The 16359-nt window shown below is 36.6% G+C and overlaps 3 protein-coding genes across 4 annotated transcripts; 2 read left to right on the top strand and 1 right to left on the bottom strand.

Moving 5' to 3' along the window:
- The first annotated feature begins 339 nt into the window (after window positions 1–339).
- On the top strand, window positions 340–8527 carry LOC105686700 (unconventional myosin ID). The gene is made up of 13 exons (XM_012401767.3): window positions 340–600; window positions 1923–2029; window positions 3148–3343; window positions 3560–3779; window positions 3940–4152; window positions 4228–4431; window positions 4545–5177; window positions 5254–5498; window positions 5585–5747; window positions 5841–6173; window positions 6251–6441; window positions 6571–6819; window positions 6905–8527. Exons 1-13 carry the CDS (start codon window positions 512–514, stop codon window positions 7116–7118), a joined length of 3057 nt encoding a protein of 1018 aa, XP_012257190.2. The 5' UTR covers window positions 340–511; the 3' UTR covers window positions 7119–8527.
- A 124-nt stretch (window positions 8528–8651) lies between these two features.
- Window positions 8652–12710, bottom strand: LOC105686205 (ubiquitin carboxyl-terminal hydrolase 5). Of its 2 annotated transcripts, none has more exons than XM_012400830.3 (13): window positions 12426–12710; window positions 12206–12331; window positions 11809–11985; window positions 11638–11744; window positions 10835–11362; window positions 10673–10744; window positions 10413–10605; window positions 10167–10319; window positions 9907–10088; window positions 9405–9790; window positions 9108–9317; window positions 8937–9046; window positions 8652–8802 (listed from the first exon to the last, which is right to left on the bottom strand). In XM_012400830.3, exons 1-13 carry the CDS (start codon window positions 12522–12524, stop codon window positions 8737–8739), a joined length of 2409 nt encoding a protein of 802 aa, XP_012256253.1. In that variant the 5' UTR covers window positions 12525–12710; the 3' UTR covers window positions 8652–8736. The 2 variants fall into 2 exon arrangements, with proteins under 2 accessions (XP_012256253.1, XP_048508688.1); XM_048652731.1 differs by having other exon boundaries at window positions 11809–11970.
- Window positions 12711–12865: 155 nt separating this feature from the next.
- LOC105686574 (replication protein A 70 kDa DNA-binding subunit) lies at window positions 12866–16302 on the top strand. Its single transcript, XM_012401523.3, has 13 exons — window positions 12866–13049; window positions 13127–13174; window positions 13269–13465; window positions 13589–13752; window positions 13830–13935; window positions 14029–14191; window positions 14270–14474; window positions 14557–14669; window positions 14745–14911; window positions 14997–15234; window positions 15358–15438; window positions 15514–15708; window positions 15883–16302. Exons 1-13 carry the CDS (start codon window positions 13020–13022, stop codon window positions 15997–15999), a joined length of 1824 nt encoding a protein of 607 aa, XP_012256946.2. The 5' UTR covers window positions 12866–13019; the 3' UTR covers window positions 16000–16302.
- Window positions 16303–16359: the final 57 nt, after the last annotated feature.

Below are 16359 nucleotides of genomic sequence, written 5' to 3'. Positions count from 1 at the left end.
TTCACCGCTAATTGCGGCTGCTTATCATTCTCATATTACTGATTATACAAGACAAAAATATGTTCGGATGAATTATGCCGATTCAAGCGGGATGAAAAATTGATAAAATGAAGTACATATTTAGTTTGTAGTTTCGTAGAAATCAATTCAACTAGGGGCAAGTATATCGAAATCTGGGTGGGATTTGAATTAGGCATATCTCTGAAATCTTATTAGAATCAACGTCCCTTGAGTGAAAAAAAAACGGTAAAAAAGTACATAATTCGAGTGACGCACCGTCGGTGCGTGCGGTTTGCATAGCTGTGTGTAAAATACATAATCATCGGGTGGTGGGGTTTGTGGTTTAGTAGTGGGAAAGTCGCGCATTCGTTCGGCGAGCAGCGGCCGTGCGTGCTGTTGTACCACTTTCCTTGGTTTTCTTCTAACGTCAGTTAACGTTCACGCGAGTGTATGTGTTACTGAGTGATTGAAAATACTCATCCCTTAATCAAGTATTTAGTATAAAACCCAAATGGCAGACCAGGAGGAGGTTGGGATCGGTGATTTCGTCCTGTTGGACGAAATAACGTTGGAAAATGTTGTGGACAATCTTCGCGTCAGGTATTAGAGTAGATTGTACACAAACCCATTATACATATTCGCATGGAATGCACTTACAATTAGCTACCTGCATAGTTGAAAAGAAAATTTAACAATCGTTGTACTAAGCAGAAACAGAAACAAGAAACCTCGTCCTCTCGCGCCTAGAGTTGTTTTATTTCTTCTGTCGTCCGCTGAGAGGGCGTGGCTAAACATTTTCAGATGCAGGTGGTTGTTGCGATTTGAAACGTGAATGATTATTCACGGGCTGGCATTTAAATTCATTCCATGTACTCCACACGTTACTACGTACGCAACGTCAACGTAAAAATATAGCCGGCGACCCAGATACGGAGTTTTTACTATAAGGATACTATAATCTCACTACGGCTAGCTCTCATTTCTCCGTGAACATCTTCTTGCGGTATAAATAACCAGTGCACTTTATACTTATGCACTCTTCCTGCCAGTTTTTATCCATTCCAAAAAACTAAGTTTAATATTCGAAATTCCTTTTCAGCAGCAATAATCACTGTGCGTATGACCTCATATTGTTTTTGGCCTGGTGACGTAAAAAAATGCAAGGACATTCCATTTCGAACGCTATACATGCTATAAGGCGTATACCCCCCTGTTTCATATCAACTGAAATGAGTCATTCTCAGCTCCTTACTCAGCCAGCAGCCTGAGCGAACGATGATACATTCTTTGAATGATGTTATATACCCTTCAACGTATTTTAGAATATACAATGTGCAGCTGTCGTCCCATTACTATATTAATATTTTTATACACATAACGTTCGGCGGTTCTTTTGCATTTTGCACTTTCTAGCTAGGTTTCATTCCTGCCAGCTCCAAGAATTTACTGATCATTGCCTATTTTTCTCACCAATTATCCAGTACATTATACTTATAATACATAATTCACACCAAGAGCTGGTGTATCATATAGATTGCCAACGACGACTATAACACTTGTCGGTCTGGTTATTGTTATTATTCTAACATTATTGTAAAGGCAAAGCCACCCCGAGTGATAGATATCGTGTTTATTAATGAGGCCCATTATTTCACAATAAATTCACTTATCTTGAATTAAACTTTTCTAAGAATGATAACTCTAATCTTACATCGACCATTAGTCGAGGACAATCCATTTTATAATCATTAGATAAATTGATAACAACTTCATTTAAGCTACAAAGTCTGCATGGAAGCTTTATCTTTGCATTAATCGTAAATTTTCAAAACATTTTTCATTCAAATTCAGCCCGAATTTCAGGAAATATGTAGGTATAAATGTATCAAATTAATTATATTAGTTCTATTATGTCATTTCAGATTCAATGGCGGAAAAATCTACACTTATATTGGAGAGGTATGCGTCAGCGTCAATCCATATCGCACTACCAATATCTATGGACCAGATCAAATTAGTAAATATAAAGGTAAAACTTTGCAAATCTTGGAAAACTCATCATCTACATAATTTGCTTGCGATATTGTGTTTAATTCTGAACTGATATGAAAAATAGAATTGTGTTTTTCAAACAATTGTAGGTCAGGTCAGCAGCTTTATACTCTGTGCTAGATCTAGGATTTTATTGAATCACTATGTAAATGCTCACTATCTTTATCAGACACTTATGTTTAGGACTATTGAAGATTCCAAGCAAATTTTATCTTTAGGTATTTTGATGCTGATAGAATTCGTAATTGCACACATATTCGATAGTGCCCTCAAGATAATATTCACAAGTTTACATTATCTGCAAAATGTGGATATCTACTGCAGGAAATGTCTGATAGATAAAAAATAACAACTGAACTACTCCGTACTGTCGATAAGAACACGTAATCCACAGATAATAATTATACGACATACTGCCAATTCTGTTGTATCTCACTCGCACTATGAAGAACTCACAAAATTTATCAAACATACTTTACAAGAGAACTCCTTAAAAATTGAAAATGGAATGTGCGATGCACGGTAAATGTGTTTGAAAGATTGACAAAATCATAAGATTGAGCAATATCATTTGAAAAAAAGACGAGTTAGGCAACAAACGTTGACTTTCCAGCATGTCTGTGATAGTAACAACAAGGGAAAGTTACTTGCAGCATAGATCAGGCTGTTGCACTTTTACAAAGTAAAATCGCTCTGTTTGAAATGTCTATGTTTGGTCTAATTACGGATCAATTACTTGCTCAGAAGTATAATAGTTATGCAATGCCAATTAATCATGAGACTGAATCATTTCCCCAATTTCAAATCAGTAGACCGGGAAATCAAGAGACTGTGAAACAGTGATGCTTTTCAAGCATTGATCTTCAAAACTGGCTAATAGGAAAAAGTCAGCTTTTAAAATAACCATGAGTTATTCAACCGTAAAGTGATATTCATTGTGTTGAATGGAAGAGGTTCCGCTCTTCTGTTTCGTTATTCGATACCGTTTAATGTAATGTCACACGCAATTAGTTTACTGTCAAATTCTATGTGATTCGTTTTATTTTGTCAAAACATATGTTCTTAAGCATAGCAAACATTCGTTAATAATTTCAGGGCGAGAATTCTTTGAAAATCCGTCGCATATTTTTGCTATTGCTGATGCGGCGCATAGAGAAATGAAACAGCAGGGTCGCGACACCTGTATAGTTATCAGTGGGGAATCTGGCTCTGGAAAGACTGAAGCGAGCAAAATTGTTATGAAATATATCGCTGCTGTTACAAATCAGGGTGGTCAACAGGAAATCGAAAGGTGTGTAATTCAGTCTGAATCAAATTCCATTTGTACCAAGCCATTTACTTGCTTTGAAATCAGACATTTTACAAGGATTGTTTGTAAATTGCTAATGATAATTATATACGACAATGGAAAGAATTGAGTGTACTTTGCTTATTTGTTTGCATTTGAAAATGAAAACTGACTTAATATTTCATCGTGTATGTCAATTGTTCATTCATCTATTTTCAGAGTGAAAAATGTACTTATCCAATCAAATGCAATTCTGGAAGCATTCGGAAATGCGAAAACAAATCGCAATGACAACTCATCGCGTTTTGGAAAATATATGGATATCAACTTTGATTTCAAGGGTGACCCTATTGGAGGTCATATAACTAACTATTTGCTAGAAAAATCTAGGGTCGTACACCAACAGAAAGGAGAACGAAACTTTCATTGCTTCTACCAGGTATTATCAAAACTGCGTTGTATTCTTGCATAGGAAGTATGCTTAGAACGCCATAGATCAAGAAAAGAAATCGAGAAAGAATAATTTATGATGACCAGATATATATGTATGTACAAATGTTTACATAGAATTGGAACTAGAAAAAGCTTACACATTCTAGTTACTCCATGGCTGTCCTGAGCTCGAATTGAATAAATTGCGTCTAGTGAGAGATCCCAATGCGTATTATTATGCTGGCCAAGGGGACAGTGGACGCACAAGCAACACTGACAGGTCAGACTTCAAAGCTACTACTACCGGACTTACAGCTCTTGGATTTTCACAAAATGAAACACAAACGATTTGGAATATTGTTGCTGCTGTCCTACATTTAGTAAGTTTTAAGGTTGATAGACATCATAAAACAAAACTAGATCACAACTTTTAATCTCACGTCTCCTTAATCAAGGGTAACGTCACGTTTTCTTTGGAAGATGATAAACCATCCATTGATAGAGGCGGTTCATTAAATGATGCTGCTGAACGCCTTTCAATTAGTCCTATGGAACTTCGAACTGCTTTGACAGAAAGAGTAATTGCTGCTGGTGGAGATGTCGTTGCGAAAACTCATTCTCTCATCGAAGCTGAGTATGGCAGGGATGCTCTTGCCAAGGTCAGTCCATCTGTTGTTATAGATAACTCAGCCAATGATTATGATGAAGTAATTTATCCTCTAAACACTATGAATAATTTATAGAAATATATAATGTATATGTATTTTTCCAGGCAATTTATGACAGATTATTCACGTGGATTATATCTCGAATAAATGATGCGATCAACATTGACGATGGCAGTGTGCACAGAACATACAAAAATACGTTGATTGGTGTACTTGACATTTACGGTTTTGAAATATTTGATATAAACAGTTTTGAACAGTTCTGTATAAACTACTGCAATGAAAAATTGCAACAGCTTTTTATTGAATTAGTACTGAAACAAGAACAAGAGGAATACAACAGAGAAGGCATTGCCTGGAAAAATATTGAATACTTCAATAATCAAGTGATCTGTGATCTGGTAGAACAACCGCACAAAGGTATCCTTGCAATAATGGACGAAGCCTGCCTTACTGTGGGCACAATGAACGATGGAATGCTCCTCGAAGCCTTGGATCGGAAGTTATCGGAACATAAGCACTATACATCACGACAGTTGAAACCTACCGACAAAGAACTGGAACATAAAGTTCACTTCAGAATCAAACATTACGCAGGTGATGTTATCTATGATATCAACGGATTTATTGAAAAAAATAAGGACACCTTATTTCAAGACTTCAAACGTCTGTTATTCAGAAGTTCTAATTCAATAATTACCAACATGTGGCCGGAAGGTGCGCAAGATATATCAAAAGTTGGTACATCATTTTTTTACTTCTGTCAGAAGCACATTGCCTTTTACATGTGTTTTATCCCCATTAATCTTACAGACTACAAAACGTCCTTTAACCGCTGGTACATTATTCCGTAACTCAATGGTTGCTCTAGTCAAAAATCTAACCAGCAAGGAGCCCTTCTACATTCGTTGTATCAAACCTAATGAAGTTAAATCTCCGGTTGTATTTGACGAAGAAAGAGTGGGTCATCAAGTCAGGTATTTGGGACTTGTTGAAAACATTCTTGTCAGAAGAGCTGGCTTTGTATACAGGCAGCGTTACGACAGATTCCTGAAAAGGTACGTCCATGTATTGAAAGCCCATACTGCGCTAGTGTTTAGCCATTGAATTCAATAATGACACATGAACCTCACTATCTACGCAGGTACAAAATGATTACTGAATTCACCTGGCCAAACTATAGAAGTGGTAACGACAAAGATGGAGTTCGTAGTTTAATGGAAGAAAAAGGCTTTGCAGATGACGTCATGTACGGGCACACTAAAATATTTATTCGTTCACCACGGACACTATTCGCCCTTGAAAAAGTAATTGCTTTAATGTTATTATTACTGTGGTTATGCATTAACATCTCTAATTATCAAAGTATCATGAATTGAACTAATGATTTTATTATCCAGGCAAGAAGTGAACTGATACCAGGTATCGTTATACTTCTCCAAAAACAATGGCGGGGCTACTTATGTCGTCAGCGTTACAAAAAGATGAAGGCTGCACTAGTTATTATGAAGCACTATCGTTTATACAAGCAACGTACATACATGAAACAGCTTCAAAGTACTTTCAAAAATGCAAAGAGCCTACGAGACTACGGAAAGTCATTGCCATGGCCTGCAGAAAATTTTGCAATTCGGCCCGTCGTACCATCCCTAAAAAAAATATTTGCCAGATGGCGAGCTTGGATGGTATTAAAACATATTCCGCGAGAAGATTGGCCACAGCATCGTCTTAAGGTTAATTAGCAACTCGCCTCTTCCTCCTGTATTGATAAACAACTGGTAGTTATATCTGCAATTATGATGTTTTGCAGATGGCAGCGGCACCAGCATTGCGATCAAGGCGTCAACAGTGGGGTCAAAATCGCCGCTGGGAGGGTAATTATTTGGCGAGATCTGATGAAAATCCTCATAGCACTATTTTCAATGCTTCAATTAACAATCTGAAGAACACTGATCATTTCAAAGCTGTTTTGTTCAGTGCGTTCATCAGAAAAACAAACAGGTAATTCGTTTACCAAGATTCGTGACACTACAAACTCGGTTATCATTTTTTTTTCTTCTCAGAAACTTCTATGAAATGGAACTTGAGCACTCTGTATTTTAGAATTTAATCAAGCCTATCCATTTACAGATTTAATAAGCCTGCAGACCGAGTTTTAGTAGTAACGAATGCGGCTCTTTATAAACTGGAAAATTCTAAGTTTAAATCTATGAAAAAAGGCATCCCAATTGCCGATATCACAAGCTTGAGCGTAACTCCTGGTACAGATCAACTGATTGCTATCCATACCAATCAAGGAAATGACTTTATATTTTCAATTATAACTAAAGAGGATAGAGTCGGTGAACTTGTTGGAGTCCTCCGGAATAAATTTTATCAGTAAGTTGACTCCTTTGCGGAAGACAAAGCGTGTTTTTGCAATTGTCCAGTTAGGACTTTCGATAATATATCCTTCTATTTATAGGCTACGAGGTGCTGACATACCAGTGACAGTCGATAGCGCGTTCAAATGTACACTTGGCAACAAGAGCAAAGTATTGAAAGTTCAGGTGTTACCTGAGTTGTTAGAAGCAACGTTTAGGAAAGATGGCAACAATATTATCTTTGGCATACCTCCATCCGTTGGTATCATCGATGATGGGAATAATACAAGATTAGATATCAAGACCGCTAGCTAATTTCAAACTCACAGGTAAATACGATTAAGATCATATTGGCGATGGTCTTCAAATTCGTGAGGCGTACAAAAAGTACGTCGATGTGTCATGCCTTTTAGAATATTTCTTTGTATATACTATCAAGTATTTCTCACAGTGCCAGGTGATTGTACTTAATCTAATCTAATTCGCATTTTTCAAGCATTACACTACATCTGGGAAGAAATTTTTTTTCATCTCAGACGTTATACGAATGTGCCTTTGAACTTTTATCAACTCCAAATGGTATTGTTATTTATTTATAAAGTATATTAATTAAGTACCAGATGAAAGTGATTGACTTCCGACTTTTGTCTGTAATTATTTCACATACTATTCATTAATTCAAAAGTGAAATAGGGTGCTTGAAGAATATTGGCTTACCAGTAGTATTTCTTAAATTATGTTTATTAGCAGAGATATAACATTTCTAACTTAACTTCGCACGGAAAGAAATGACTTCACATCGAAGGCTTTTCGGCTTGATGATGCTTAATGATGACGATGTCATCGAAGTATATATATTTGGATCGCTGATGACTACGCATTTACTTGATATAATTTTATGGATCATATGATTTCGCGAAGTTGAAAGAAATCAGAAGATTCACGTCAAATTAAGACCAATTCTTGACGTTGAATTTTCAATTGACGTACTTAAACTGTGATTGTTGAATATCATGATCACCTACTATATTAATTCAGCGTAACATTGCTTATTTATTCAAAATTATTACTAATGTAGTTATTATTACAACAAAGCTAACAAACTATAAAAAAAAAAAAAGTAAAAAAATACGTCTGACCTTTGAACGATGTGAACACAGGTTGTATACAATTTTTTACTGAGCTGGTACGAAATTGTTAAGTATTGTGCCATTGATTGAAATTAATTTATAGATTTATAAAAAACAAAATATATACACCTATATTATAAGTTATAAAACCTGACGAAAAAAAAATCCATCAACGGTAATATTTTTCTATTCATGGTTACTATTCTACTTAACGAATATAATTACAGAATGTATTCCAAGTTTTATTGGCATAACTTATAAAATGGTTGTGTTGCTCTAAAGAAATTCAAGTATCCAGAAACGAAAATATTTCCAGAAAACGTAAAATCAAGACAATGCAATGAGAAGCAGGTGATAGAATTCCTTTCAATCCCCCCTAAACCCCCGTAATTGTGCATGGAAATTTTCAACCTTCGACCCACTGAAAGATGAATTTAATATGTCAGTTATAATAAAATCGAGAGATATATATCTGGACCTCACTATTGCAAAGTGAAAGAAAAATTTCATCAATTTCTTGAGTGCATTTTTTATAAAGAGTTTTATGTACAATTTTAACACGTGCCTTAATAAATAACTGAGTACAAAATTTAACGTCATGTCATTAATTTTATTTGGACATCAACAGTGAAGTATATCACTTATATTATGATGGAAAATAAAAAGACACTGAAAAGGTTTGATTTTAAAATTTTGAACGTTTCCTTTCTTTTATTAGTTTTTTTTTTTTTTTTTTTTTTTTTATTGTTAAATTTCAATACAATTCGATAAAAAGTTTTTACAAAACATATGCATTCAAGTTACTAGTCAATACGTTGGTACAAGTATAAGTAACCCAACTCCTTTGGAGGATTTTCAGATAGCGTGACCTGAAACATTATTATTGGTTTATTTAATTTATACAAAGTTAACTCAATATAAGTATATTGCAAGTAATCATATGTGTGGTTTAATTGTGCTGGAATATCGACTTCAATGGATGAAAATAATTTTTAGCACTCACCTTTTCATCATTGAATATTATCCAGCGATTGTCTTTTAACAAATGGCAAACGTAATGGCCAACCATGGTTGAGGTTCCCATATGAGAAATGAAGCCGACTAATTTATAACCTGGAATGAGATTTAGTTAATATATTTTTTCCAGATTGTGTTAAAATATTTGACTACTCACGCTCATTCCCATCTCTGAACGATTCATCCTGCGATGGACCCTCTTCCATTTCAGGTGCGTCAAGCTCTGCTTGATGACTAAATATCCAATCTGCGGCACGTTCTAGGTTGTTGTCGGTTGCTTTCAAAGCTTTGGTTGCTTGTTCTCTGGTGAAGCCCATGGCCATCACCATTTGCAGAGCTTCTTCGTTCGGTTTGAATACTGTTTTACCTATAATTAAAATTCAAAATATGACATAAGAACTAATCAGTAGCCTTTTTCTAATTTCGAATAATGTATTTTTTTGGATCTACTTACCTGGCTTCATGTCTATGCCAGGAGGTACAAACCGTTCCGAAAAATCAGAATCGGCAATATGCTCCATGAGCCAATTAGTAGCAGCATCCGAGCTTCGATTCTCCGTGAAAAAGAGAGCACGTTTGCAAGCTTCTGGCGGAAAACCCATATCCATCAGCTGCGCCAGAATAGCTTGATCAAACACAGGTGGCGGTGGTTCGGAACCAGCTAATTCTGGTAGCAGCTCCTCATCACTCTGTAAACCTAGACCTCGAAGTTTACTCAGATCCAACAGGTCAGGCATCTCAATGGCAACATCTAATTTGATAGGAATCCAGTCTTCTCTCAAGGTAAATTTCTTCAAATGTATTAACAAATAATCTGGAAAGCTTGCAAGACTCGTAGTCCTGAAAATACGATCAAATATTTAAAAGCAGGAAAAAGCCGTTCATCATCCAAAGAAAATCAGCAAAGCACGTAAAAAGCTATCGGTTAACACAAACAGTGAAAATTTTTATCATACTTGCGAGCGTTAGTTTTCTGATTTAGGGCACTGCTATAAAATTGTTCGACGATTTCTGACTGCGTAAACATCTCTAAGCACGACGAAAGTTTTATTCTTGGTCTAACAATACTATTCGAATCCAGCTTTTGACCCTTTGCTTCGACCTCCTTTTTCTTTGCTTCGAAGGCAGCTACCTCCTCCTAACAGGAAAATTGCGATTTAATAGTTGCAAAGATGTCCCAACGTTTTTGGAATTCATGTTTGAGATAAAATATTACCTGATTTACAGCAGCCTTCAGCGGTATAGGCAAAGGCAATAAATACTCGGGACGATGCGTATATTTGACTTTGGCAGATCCTCCACATTGATATCGTTCTTCTATTTTAAATTTGAAACAGTCCGCGGGATTTGTTTGATGACGGCTATTACGCTGTTCCGAATGAAAAAAAAAAACGTTTGATTCGAACGAAATACATTAAAAATTAATCCGCTGAATAGATATTCAGATTATCAGAAATATTACATCTAAAAGACTGATCAAGCGCAAAAAGAATTCCTGTGCATCCTGCTGGTGATTGGTTGCAAAATCTGGATAACTGCGACCGATTAAAGTCTTAAACATCCGAGGCGGTATGCCTTGGCGCCTTTCTTCTTCTGTTCCAGGCGCTGGCTCAATAGAATATTTTCCAGAGAGCAGACCAACTCCCAGCTTAGCCCTGTCAATATTTGTATTAAATCTCAATCGATGTTCGTTCTATGAAGAGTCAGGTATGCTGAACTTACATCTGTGTATTAAAATCATTGGCAGGGTCGCTGCCTGATTGGTTAAAAATCAGTGGAGCCTCATCGACGTATCTACAATCAAGCAGCATATTTTTTTTTTTAACCGATGAGTTATGATCATGAACAAGAAAACTTCATGCTATCAAAATCTACTTGAATCACCTGCATACAAAGTCGGGGATGGTGAAAACCATCTGCATAACGCTATTCAAGTAACATGAGTTTCCCAAATTTACTAGCCCTGTATATCCGGGCCCGTAAACAGGAGTTAATTTACTTGCAGCTTCCTGAAGCGCCACCCATTCATCAAATTTCTGGTTGAGGTCAAGTTCCAATTCAACCATAGATTTATCAGTCTTTTCCATCTGTGCAATATTGATGCCCCAATGTGCCAGATGTGCAATGAGTTGCGGATCTTCGACCATGTCGTCTTCGTCATATGAAAATACGTCCCCTTTTCCCTCTTTGGTAATAGTTCCCAGTTTAACCGCAAGTGGATGACCAGTGGTACGATAATGCTCAACGGCATGATCATTGCCTCCAGTTCCATCATAAAACTTTCGGCCACAGAGTATTGAGCCATCCGTAAGGTTGAGCCATAAATTTTGAGTCAGATCACATTTTTCGCACTTCCATCCACTTGGGGGAATCTTTTTTCCATTATCCAACTGCTTGAGATCAGCTGCATGCCTGAGGATAAGACGATTAAAGGAAAACCGATTCAATTGTAGAGATAAAGTTCTGATTCCATAAATAAATGCTTTTAAAGATATTTCACTGACAGTTTATCCAGGTATCACTTGATGCAATAGTAACTTAGTTAGCTTCAGCCAATTATCAAATAGATCTACAGAATGGCTGAGCAATCATTCATTTATATAAATTAAGCTGACATTAAAATCAAGCGTCCATGTCACTAATTGAATTGGAAGAATAATGATTTTCATTTGACGTGGATTCATTACTTGGATGTGATCCTTGCTTCACCATCCCATGTCCCAGCAAGAGCTTCAATTTCAGCCAATTTAGAAGCAGACTCAGCCTCCAGTAAACACTTGACTGCAGTTTTTACCTGATACATAGTTTTTGTTCAGCAATACCAAAGTGAATGGATGTTTTAATCGATTCATACTTACTTGTTCCGGCAGATCGTCTTTGGGATATGGTATTGTTACAAAATTTGGCAGGATGACGATTTCGTACGATTCGTCATAAGTATATTTTTTAGTATCTGGACTGAAGCCTCCGGCAACTCCAATCGCCAGACGAGTGATCTTTTTTTCAGGACCATCTCCTTGCTGCTCCGAAGGTATCTACATAGAGTTGTAGATAACCAGTTGCAGAATTTTTTTGATGTTCTATCTTATCGTTTTGATTATCATTACTATTTAACATCTAAGTTTAATTTGCAGATCTGTAGTATACGAATGGGTCAGCAGTTGTATTTTGGAGTAATTTCATAAATCAGGCGACATAAGTGAACCTGGACCATCAAGCACACAATAGAATCACAATAGAAGAAAAGCAACTTACCTCTTTCTTTACCCTTTTCAGTCGAAGAAATATGGGGTTCTTAGTTTTCTGGTAATAAGTTTCGACGTGATCCTGACCTAATCCCAGAAATGATGTCAGACTAATGTATAATCCATTAGTTGATTCCTGAAACGTCAGAAATATGGAAATTTCCAATAACAGTTGGAGATTGATAAGCAAGATAAGTAACGTTTCGAGGCACAAGGTAACTTCAACTCACTGGTGTGTCATATGAGAAAACACATTCATCTTTGTATATCTTGTCTCCGGCTTGCGGTATCTTGATCTCGTTTAAGTACTGCCGTAATAGCTCAACCATCGTGTACGATAAAAATAGATTAAGGTGAGATAAAGGTACAGTAGTTGATTTACAAGAGAATTGCTAATTTCATTTTCCAGTAAATATAACCAAAAATGTGTCCCTGCACCACGGTCTGGGGTAGCCGGCTGCTGAATTTTGGCTGCTGTGTTCGTCCGTCAGCGGGACCGATGATTTGCGTGAATTCAAGGAATAAAATACCAGCCAGCGAACCGGAAATTCATTTGTAGTAACAAACGCCAATGAAGACACGTTTATGGGTTGACCGTCGAAATGAAGATTTCAGTATTTGGCGGGAAAAAGGGTGTCTAGTCAGACTGTTACCCCGTAGCGACTCCATACCGCACTCCGCAGCACCGCTAGAACGAAAACCAACCTTGACAATCTACTCCGCATTACTTTTGTTAGGTGCGTGTGTGTTACAAAATATATCAGAACTTCGTACTTGTTTTCTGAACAAACAAGCGTTTAACAGTTCTTGCATAATAATTCAACATGTATGAACTCACCAAAGGAGCGTTAGACGTAAGTTATAGTGTGTTATTTATCGTTAGTATTTGTGTCCTCAGGTCAACATTATAATATTTTCATTATTCTTTCAGCAAATCATGAATGGTGTAGAGGTTGAAAAACCTATCCTCCAAATATTGGTAAGTAGCTTACATCCTGTCTGCCATGAATCTTTGAGATTTGCTCGTTGCCTATGCTTAGCAACATAAAAGTTGAACTATATTCTTTGTACAGGGTCACAAAAAATTAGCATCAGCAAGTTCACAGGAGCGCTTTCGGCTCCTGGTTTCAGACGGTGTCAGGATAAACTCATATGCTATGCTGGCCACACAGCTTAATTCATTGATCAATGATAACGAACTCACAGAATTCTCCGTGTGCCAAATCAATCGATATGCTATCAGCATGGTCAATAACTCTGGAAAACAAAAGTACGCTTACCAATATAGCTAATAATTCAAAGTTCTTACCTTTGTGGTTCTTACCAATGTACAAAAATACAGACGTAATGTGCTTTGCAATTTAATTCCATTCTAATCATATACGTAAATCAGGCGAGTAATGGTCATACTCAGTATCGATGTGAAAGTCCCAGGCTCTGAAGTTGGTGAAAAAATAGGAAATCCTACACAGCAAGACGGGCCTCAGCAAAATGGAGATGCTAGTTCTGTTGCCCCAGCAGCTACATCTTCAACTGAAAGGAGCGGTTTACCAAATAGTAAATTGATGATCACTTTAACATCTATGATTCTCTCACATTCGATTTTAACCCAGAGTATGATTCTGTTTGAACAGGTCGTTCTATACAGCAGCAAAAAAATACCAACCTTAATGATACACTCTCTACTGGTCGTGGTGTCGCAACAACACCAATAACCGCCTTGAGCCCATATCAGAATAGGTAATTAGTGAAACTATCAACTGAATTCATATCTAAATGCAGAAGTTTCCAAACGATTAACTTTGCTATGAAAATATGTATAATTTTTACTAGATGGGTGATCAGAGCCAGAGTTGCAAGTAAATCTCCAATCAGAACATGGAGTAATTCCCGTGGTGAAGGTCAGTTATTTTCAATGACTCTAGTGGATGAAAGCGGGGAGATCAACTTCACTGCATTCCGAGAGCAATGTGAAAAATTTTACTCTATGCTCGAGGTATGAATTTAGTATGATTCGAATACCATCAATGGTCAATGAATGAAATCAAAATTGATGTGATCCCTTTGTTCACAGATCGGTAAAGTTTACTACCTATCACGGTGTCAGCTTAAGCCAGCAAATAGACAGTACAGCAATGTGAAAAATGAATATGAAATGACAGCAACAGGTGAGACAGAGATTGTTCCCTGTCATAATGAAATCGAAGACATCCCTCATGTCACGTTCGATTTTTCACCAATCCGTGAAATTGAGACCATGGAGAAGAATGGTATCATTGGTGAGTTTTTGTTATTGTTGTTCATGCATCCAACAAATCAATTAAAAATCTTGCTTACAAAACTGTTATATTATGCCATCAGATGTACTCGGTGTTTGCAAATCGTGCACCGATGTCACAACGTTGTTGTCCAAAGCTACGAGAAAAGAGCTTAAAAAACGCGATGTCAATCTCATTGATGAAAGCAGCACAATGGTACGCTATTGGGTCACTAACAAAATGAAGCACTGCAGAAATTTTAATTTTATTATCACTCCTCGATGAATTCAGGTTACCCTCACGTTATGGGGTACTCAAGCAGAAGAATTTGATGGGACTACTAATCCTATAGTGGCAATAAAGGGCGCACGTATTGCAGAATTTAATGGTGGAAAAACACTCTCATGCTTGAATTCGTCAGTCTTGCAGTTTGATCCTGACATTCCAGAAGCTCATAGGTGACCTAATGTCTAGAGTGAAATATCATTAGTAATTATTTAACTTGCATTTTTATTAAAAAAAAAAATCGACTCAATTCATCAGGCTACGGGGTTGGTACAACACAACCGGGTGCAATGAAACAGTAAATACAATCTCCAAGACATTGGGTGGTCTCGGTGGGGGATTGAACGGGCCATGGTTGACTTTCAAGGAAGCTAAAAGTCAGCAGCTAGGATGCGGAGAAACCCCCGACTACTTTGTAGCTAAAGCTACAATTAATATGATAAAAATAGAAAATGCACTGTATGCAGCCTGCCCAAGTGAAAATTGCAATAAAAAAGTAAGAAACATCAAATCTAAGGGTACCTATCAACATGTTGAATATTCCGTGACCTGGAAGCAGTATTATAATCAAAGTTTACTGTGTATAAAATATGAAGTTATTGTCTCTACTTATTGACAGGTGGTGCTTCATGACGATATGTATCGATGTGAAAAATGCGACAGAGTATACCCCAACTTTAAATATCGACTCCTAGCTAACGTGGGTGTTAAAAACTGATATGTCTCTTTTAGTCCCACTGATGCATTACTCTACTATTTTCAATATCAATTTCAGTGTAATCTGGCAGACTGGACAGATCATCAATGGGTGACGACATTCAACGAACAAGGGGAAAAGATTTTTGGATTGACTGCACAAGAACTCGGGGAACTACAGGAAAGTCGCAACGACGAATTCACTGAAAAATTTAGTTCAGTTGCATTCCAATCTTACATCTTTAAATTCCGGCTGAAAATGGAGAGCTACAACGTGAGTTCATTGTATTTGTTAACTAGTATTTATCAGACATTCATCACTCGTTCTAGCTGCTTTCTACTTTCATAAAAGTTGTGTCTGTACCATGATACTCTTGAACTATTTCGTCTTTATTTTTTTTTCTTTCTTTTATGTATGCATACCTATACTACCCGTTTATTTGCATAGGACGAGAATAGATTGAAGGCTACTGTGGTAACCATGGTATCCCTGGATTTTAAGACCTACAACACTCACCTGATCACGCAAATCAAGGAACTTGCCAATATCGCTAAAGCACCATAAGTGTGCAACCGAAAATTCGTATGAGATACCTGAAAACGTGATTGTTATTTTGTAATACCTTGATTACGTTTTCAGATATATAACGAAATTTATTAATACTTCCGTTATTCAGTTACAAATAGTCTTATAAAATACTTTTGCGTATCATTAAGTATACTTTTGCTAAAGTTATTCGCGAAATTTGTTTACTTCATTCAGTATTAGTGATACAAAGAATATTTTTTTAAAGTTTATAATGTTTGAGCTACCTATGAGCTATTATGTTATTGTGGATAAATAATAATTACGAAATTCTCAATATAATTTGAAGTTTTTTGATGAATTCATCTATCTTCCAATATAAATTGATTGGTGTTCAGC

Source organism: Athalia rosae, chromosome 3 (genome assembly GCF_917208135.1).
Source record: "Athalia rosae chromosome 3, iyAthRosa1.1, whole genome shotgun sequence".
NCBI lineage: Eukaryota > Metazoa > Arthropoda > Insecta > Hymenoptera > Athaliidae > Athalia > Athalia rosae.
This window is presented reverse-complemented; position numbering and strand designations above follow the sequence as displayed.

Excerpts from the sequence above, each read along its gene's own strand:
- LOC105686700 (XM_012401767.3), top strand. The coding sequence starts at position 512 with ATGGCAGACCAGGAGGAGGTTGGGATCGGTGATTTCGTCCTGTTGGAC. Across the intron at positions 2,030-3,147 it reads TCAAATTAGTAAATATAAAG|GGCGAGAATTCTTTGAAAAT; the intron begins GTAAAACTTTGC and ends TAATAATTTCAG. Across the intron at positions 5,499-5,584 it reads TACGACAGATTCCTGAAAAG|GTACAAAATGATTACTGAAT; the intron begins GTACGTCCATGT and ends CTATCTACGCAG.
- LOC105686205 (XM_012400830.3), bottom strand. The coding sequence starts at position 12,524 with ATGGTTGAGCTATTACGGCAGTACTTAAACGAGATCAAGATACCGCAA. Across the intron at positions 10,606-10,672 it reads AATGATTTTAATACACAGAT|GGCTAAGCTGGGAGTTGGTC; the intron begins GTAAGTTCAGCA and ends AAATATTGACAG. Across the intron at positions 10,320-10,412 it reads GCTTGATCAGTCTTTTAGAT|CGTAATAGCCGTCATCAAAC; the intron begins GTAATATTTCTG and ends CATTCGGAACAG.
- LOC105686574 (XM_012401523.3), top strand. The coding sequence starts at position 13,020 with ATGTATGAACTCACCAAAGGAGCGTTAGAC. Across the intron at positions 13,050-13,126 it reads TCACCAAAGGAGCGTTAGAC|CAAATCATGAATGGTGTAGA; the intron begins GTAAGTTATAGT and ends TTATTCTTTCAG. Across the intron at positions 14,192-14,269 it reads AATTTTACTCTATGCTCGAG|ATCGGTAAAGTTTACTACCT; the intron begins GTATGAATTTAG and ends CTTTGTTCACAG.